The following is a 6,423-nucleotide window of genomic DNA, read 5'->3' as shown; positions in this document are numbered from 1 at the left end:
TGAATATGTGCCATCATGCCCTGAAACTTCACTTAGTGACCTCTTTAGTCACAGGAGGGATATCGACAGCTCCGTCGTCAAGAAGCGGCGTCTCTGGCATCTCTTTCTTCTCTTCAGATATATCCTTAGGCCCCAAGAAACTTGGCTGGTTCGTAGAAGACAATAGCCTCGCCCACATTCTATCCGTAATTACTACATTGTTCTGTTTCTCTGTTATCCTCTGCATCAGAAAGGACAAACAAACAAAAAACAATGACATGAGTCAGAACTTCTCACAAGTATAGGACCAAAAGATCAGAGTTAGACAGGTATCAGTAATTTACGTAGTAAGGGATGTATGTTTGTCTTCCATTGACAAGACCACTGGTGTAGCCAGTGTAACCAGCCATTGCACCATGAACTGCGCTCTGAGCAAGAAGTGTACAGTAAACATTGTCTGATGCATTGCTTGGAACAGCCCGGATCATGTATGTANTCCTGTAATAACAATCATCACCTACCCTTAAATCAGTAACAGCTCAAAAAGGTTTTAAATTGTTATGCTTTAAAGCAAAAAACTTACCGCTGTAACGACCCATAAGCTTGACGAAACCGATACCATTCTCATTACTCTCGGCTTCAACATGTGCTGCGTTAATCGCTCGTTGAGCTTCCTCCACAGCAGTGTCAAACCCAAAAGATTTATCTATTACCGGAATATCGTTATCGATCGTTTTTGGAATTCCAACCACAGCAACTTTAAGTCCACGCCTTCTAATTTCCTACATGGATTTATACAATTTAGGTTCAGTTGTTGATTGTTTAAAACTTACAACTACTATTCTAATAGTATATACCTCAAATATTACAGAAGCACCTCGCTGTGTTCCATCTCCTCCAATAATATAAACCTAAATGATGACAAAAACTACATCAAGAACAGGTTGATTAACTTTTCTTCATACAAAGTTAAAAACAGTGGCTGTGTGTTCTTCTCGAACCTGATTGATTCCTCGATCTTGAATGCTATCAACTATCTTTGTGGTATCGTGTCCACCTCTTGAAGTCCCGAGGATTGTTCCTCCTCGCTTATGGATATCATTCACAACTTTAGAGTTTAAGGGGATAGTATTCTTGGCGTAGAATCCTCTGTATCCACCCTAAAAGAGTTCCACAAATGAGAATCATAAGTACAATAGTTATGAAAAACCAAACCGTAAAATGAAGATATTAACAGTGATTCACAAAAACTCACATCAATTCCAAGAATTTTCTTTACTCCATACATGTACGATAAGCTGCTAACGATTTCTCTAATGACGGTATTGAGACCAGGACAGAGACCTCCACATGTAACTATGCAAGCGTGCACTTCATCAGACTCAAAGTAAACCTTCTGACGTGGACCAGCGCGTCTAAAATGTATTCCTCTTGGACCATCCTTGTGAACAACAACCTGAATAACAAGAGGAAAAGAAACGAGAGCAGTCTACTGTTAAAACCTTTACATTTAAGAAAGACATAATCAACTAACATAACTTGTCTCTTGATGAAATTACCTTCTCAGGAACACTGTCGTCTGCATCAACAAAGTATTGCCTGATAAATTGAAGACAAAATATATTTTAAAAAACATTCAAATGTGAATCAAAACGTTTGAAATAGGTGAAGGATACTTACTTAACCACTGAGTAAGCTGGATTGTCTTGCAATGGATTCGTATAAGTCTGCAAAAACATGGGAAAAGAATCAAACCACTATACATACTCAAAAAAAGTCAAAACTATGAAACAGATCAAAGCTAAAGGTTCCTCCTTTAATTAACTAGAGCGATCACAGATTCGATCTCTTTTGTGCAGATCGAGAAAATATTAATCAAAATCAAAAAGATCAGAGTGAACACATACAGGAAGATCAGGAAGGTAATCGATGAGATGAGGAACGTCTTGTAAAATATAACCACCAGGACCGTTGACGATCTTAGGCTTGTTACTTCTCGGACTAGTCATAACGGAAGGAAGGAAGACAATCAAATCAGATCAAGGAAACTTCTTCAATGGGTGACGAAAAAAATCCAATCTTTTGAAACGAAGAAGGGCAAAATCAACACGTTGATCCAATACAAGGCAACCCGTTTTTGTAGGAGTGTAACAAAATGAGTCAGACTAAACAAATCAGAAGAGGGTGAGAGAGAGAGTGAGAGACCAATTGAGAGAGAAAGAAGAAAGTTGAAGCTTTTTTTTTGGTTTAGATGAGGAATTTAATCGAACAGGTGGTGGGCATTTGAAGAAAGCTTAAGATATAAAAAAGAGAATAAAAAAATTTATATACATATACACACATTTACATGTATGTATATGTTAAATTGGGTTACTGGAATCTCGTGTGTATATATATATAAAAAAGGTGACGATCAGATCACAGAGAGTCGAACGTTGAAACTTGGAGAAGATGATTCACATTCTTCTAGAACAAGACTTTTTTTTTAATTCATTAAATTTCAAGTTTCCTTTTATTGACATATTAATTTTTGGACCTTGCAAAACAAGTTCAGAATTTTTTAAATTTTTTTTAAAAAATCTTATTTTTGTGGAGAAGTCACTATTTCAGAATATTCCTATAGTTTTAAAGAAGAATCTTTTTAAAGAGAGAAAGACAAATCAAAATTGTGTATGTCGGCTGATCTCTTTTTTTAATGTTTTGTGTATTAGTTTAATAGTGTTTCGTCGATTTGGAGATTGTTTTTTGTTGTTTGTCAAGCAACTATTTGCTGGTTATAATTATAATAGTATAATATTTGAAATGAAATAATAAGAGTTGACAAAAAGCTTATTAATTAGTTCATATAATGTTATCAGATGACATACTTGCTTAGTTGTTTTACATTAGAAAACAATTGTATATACATTATGTGATGACAAATATGTAATACTACTTTTGAAAACAGCTTGCGTAATGCTAAATTATGTAATGGACAGAAACTAATGTGCATTTATTTGCAGCCTTGCAGGTCACTTTCGAATCAGAGAATCGCAACTAGTAGTAGTGAAGTTGTATTAATTATGGCCGTTATTTCCGTTTCTTTCATATGATTCGCTAATCTCCCGCAAATTAAAATTGAATTAAAATATATATATATATATTAAAACGTTACACAGTATTTTGAGATCGATCTCCTGCAATACATCACCGTGAGGTCCATGACCGTGAGAGTCCCGACACACATAACGTAGGACATACCTATTGGGCCGGATTTGAAATCAAATTTCTGAAAAGGACGAAATTGGCCGATTGTGAAAGCCCAATATAAGTCACAGGTTGATAAAAAGATTCACACACTTGGTTTTTGAATTTTGAGTGTGCAACACCACTATAATAATGTGTGTGTGTGTGATCATATTATGTTTGAAAGATATTTTAATAATGTCTAGGCTTTTGATCATCAACTGGATTATAATAATTTGTTAGACAGATTATTAATCCAAATACCATGGTTTATTTATTTTATTTACTGCACACTATGAATTGTGACATCTATAGAAATCCGTAGTAAATAATTAACAGAAAAAAAAAGAAAAAAAAAAACTGATCATGATCAAAGGTCTGGCAGTTTAAGCACAACTCTTACCAATTTTTAAAACAGTATCCAAAATAATAATAATGTGCGCGCATATATACAGCTAATATAGTATAACATACGTTGTGTAGGTGTAGCCTTGCTCACCGAATTGTTTACTTTGTTTTCTTTTCCCTTTACAAAGAAAAAGAGAAGAAAGAAAAAAATGAGAAACCTAATAGTGTAATCATTAGATGAAAATAAATGATGACCGTTTGATCTGTTGTTCAAACAAATCTGCGGCTAGGCCCCATCCTCCCGACACCATCATTGGACCTACTACAGTGTGTAGAATAGAAACCATCGTGTTTCAAACGTCCAAAGAATATTACTGCATATATACTTATATTTACTTATACTAGTATATTGCATATTTCAAATAATGTGAAAGAAAGTAAAAAAAGAACAAGATTCTTAAAAGTTAAAACATGTGCTTGTCCTATAATTCAAAGAGATTATCCTTAACTGCTTTTGTTTCCTATGTTCTTTTCCTATGTTCCTTCTTTATTTTAAACTAACAAATATGCTTCTCATAAATTAACCCGTAACTATATATGTTCAAAAAGTTTCGTGACCACAAAGGTTAAAGAAGGTTTACTAATTTTATACTCAATAATCGATGTAATAGAATAGTACGTATACTATCAAATTTTACGTAAAGACATAATGAGAGGAAAACCTCAACAAAGTTGGAGAGGATTTGAACAATTATGAATGGATCCTCTATGATTTTTTCTTTAATTTTTCTTTAGTAGATATATACATCAATCACAAACCCGTTCCCAAAATTGTAGGAAACATGAGTACAATTCTCTTATTGTCACAAATTTACAAAGTTAAAAAATAGATTTTAGAAAAGTGATTCAGCCATTCACCTATATATTTCGTTTTCAATATAACTCCATTGTTTATTTTAAACACACACAAAAAAAAAAAAATCAACAGTTAAGAAACATACGAATTTATATAAATTTAAGAAAGTTAGATTTCATCATCTCTAAAAATTATCATAATAGATCATTTCATCATCTCTAAAAATTACATCTTTTAGTACTACCACTAAAACTTAAATCAATTCATAATATATATTTATGTCTTCACATTGCTAAAAAAAAAAAAAAAAAGTGGTCGACATGGCCAGATATGTGTAAAATGTGTCATACAAATATAGTTTGCACAAAAAGCAACATATATGCATATTTTTGTACAACAACTCTACTTGCAGCTTGACAAAACAAAAGAAAAAAGCTACTGTATTATACAGACCGCCTTAAATATGAATACAATAATACAGAATACACTACACTTTACTTTACTTAAGACAGAAATAAATAGACAAAATAAAAAGAAATATAAATAAAAAGTTTGGTCAAGAGACTGTTGAGTCGCACAAAGACAAGAGAGAGAGTAAAACTAGGGTTTTAACCTTTTCAGTCTCAACTCCTTTTATTTCCTTTACTCTTCTTCAATTCTTCCTCATTCTTCTTCATTTCTTTATCTACTTGACATAGATTTTTTCTGTACTTAAAGTCGTATCTACATGTGTTTCTGTGTCTCGCTTCTGGAACCAAAGAGGGATAATAACAATCATTATAATTTAAAAAGCACAATTATACTTATCTTAATATAAATCTCTCTTTGCTATATATATTGAGATCACTCCCGTCTTTATCAAATTCTTCTTCCTCTCCCCTTTTCTAATCCAGTCGATCTCATGTAGATCTGTAATCTTTATATTTGTTTTCACTTCTTCTTTTCTTGTTTTTTTTTCTTTCTTTCTTTTGTCATGTTTTTCAATTGTACCTATGTGATCATTAATCTCTAGCTATATGCATGTTAATGACATCAACTCATCTTTCAGTTTCTTTCTTTTAGCTTTTAATTTCGGTAGATCTCGTACTGACGTAAAAATCTAAGAATCTTTATATTCATTTACTATCTTTTGTCTTCTTTTGGTTACGCTATAGGAATTGTGTATCTCGGGCAATATCTTTGAAAACATCTTTTTGTTATAAACTGCAGATCATTTTCTCATATCGAGATAAATCATTAAGCTATTGTTCTAAAGGAAATGAAGAGTAGTAAATTTAACCTCATAGATTCAAAGCTCGAAGAACATCATCATCTTTGCGGATCAAAACATTGTCCTGGATGTGGTCGCATGATTCAAGCTGCTACTAAACCAGTAATATTCCATTCCCACCTACATACATATTCCCAAGGATAAAAATAAAAGATATCATCCGTCACTTTTTTTTCTTTTGTTCTTTCTTTAAACTTGGTCAGCCTTCTTTTGTTATTTTTAGAATTGGATTGGATTGCCGGCAGGAGTGAAGTTCGATCCGACAGATCAAGAACTTATAGAACATTTAGAAGCAAAAGTGAAGGGAAAAGACAAAAATGAGAAATGGTCATCGTCTCATCCACTAATCGATGAGTTTATTCCCACCATTGATGGAGAAGATGGGATATGCTACACTCATCCTCAGAAGCTTCCAGGTTCATATATCAATTCTTTAGATATAACAAACTATTGAAGTTAACTCGATATCTATATGATCTGCATGGAACGATTCTATGAAGTTAAGGAGATGAAAATAATTTTGTGCTTTGTATACAAGCAATTTAATTGGTAATCACCACTCCATTAAATTTATTTATTTTCTTTCTTTTTATCCTAATATTTATTATATAGTTGATTTATTAATTAATTAAAATTTAACGTAGTAGTGATTACCAAATTTTATGTATTATACTACTAAATCAATAATAAGTTTTATTAGTAATAATCAATTAAATGGAGAAGTGATTTCTTTTGAAACATCCTA

General features: G+C 32.5%; 3 protein-coding genes across 8 annotated transcripts in view; 1 reads left to right on the top strand and 2 right to left on the bottom strand.

Moving 5' to 3' along the window:
• The window catches only part of LOC104733440 (ATP-dependent 6-phosphofructokinase 7-like), a 4,422-nt gene extending 3,954 nt beyond the window's left edge, over positions 1-468 (bottom strand). Inside the window, exons 1-2 of the mRNA XM_010453020.1 lie at positions 324-468; positions 8-220 (exon numbers count right to left, since the gene is read on the bottom strand). Coding sequence (XP_010451322.1) covers positions 29-220; positions 324-467 — 336 coding nt within the window. The 5' untranslated portion in view covers position 468 and the 3' untranslated portion in view covers positions 8-28. The remainder of the gene's footprint in view (positions 1-7; positions 221-323) is intronic.
• Positions 1-2,466, bottom strand: part of LOC104733447 (ATP-dependent 6-phosphofructokinase 7-like) — a 5,059-nt gene extending 2,593 nt beyond the window's left edge. Inside the window, exons 1-7 of one of the 3 annotated variants that reach the window (XM_019236842.1) lie at positions 1,887-2,466; positions 1,660-1,706; positions 1,539-1,578; positions 1,235-1,435; positions 981-1,139; positions 837-890; positions 563-761 (exon numbers count right to left, since the gene is read on the bottom strand). In XM_019236842.1, the coding sequence (XP_019092387.1) occupies positions 563-761; positions 837-890; positions 981-1,139; positions 1,235-1,435; positions 1,539-1,578; positions 1,660-1,706; positions 1,887-1,988 (802 nt within the window). In that variant the 5' untranslated portion in view covers positions 1,989-2,466. The remainder of the gene's footprint in view (positions 1-562; positions 762-836; positions 891-980; positions 1,140-1,234; positions 1,436-1,538; positions 1,579-1,659; positions 1,707-1,886) is intronic. The other 2 variants (XM_010453028.2, XM_010453036.2) reach the window with 2 other exon arrangements.
• Positions 4,992-6,423, top strand: part of LOC104733410 (NAC domain-containing protein 10-like) — a 4,078-nt gene continuing 2,646 nt past the window's right edge. The window contains exons 1-2 of one of the 4 annotated variants that reach the window (XM_010453005.2): positions 4,992-5,780; positions 5,902-6,094. In XM_010453005.2, coding sequence (XP_010451307.1) covers positions 5,667-5,780; positions 5,902-6,094 — 307 coding nt within the window. In that variant the 5' untranslated portion in view covers positions 4,992-5,666. The remainder of the gene's footprint in view (positions 5,781-5,901; positions 6,095-6,423) is intronic. The other 3 variants (XM_010452998.2, XM_019236831.1, XM_010452995.2) reach the window with 3 other exon arrangements.

The sequence above is a fragment of the Camelina sativa genome, chromosome 2 (genome assembly GCF_000633955.1).
Source record: "Camelina sativa cultivar DH55 chromosome 2, Cs, whole genome shotgun sequence".
Lineage (NCBI taxonomy): Eukaryota > Viridiplantae > Streptophyta > Magnoliopsida > Brassicales > Brassicaceae > Camelina > Camelina sativa.
Note: the sequence above shows the minus strand (reverse complement) of the source record. Positions and strands in the feature narration are given on the sequence as shown.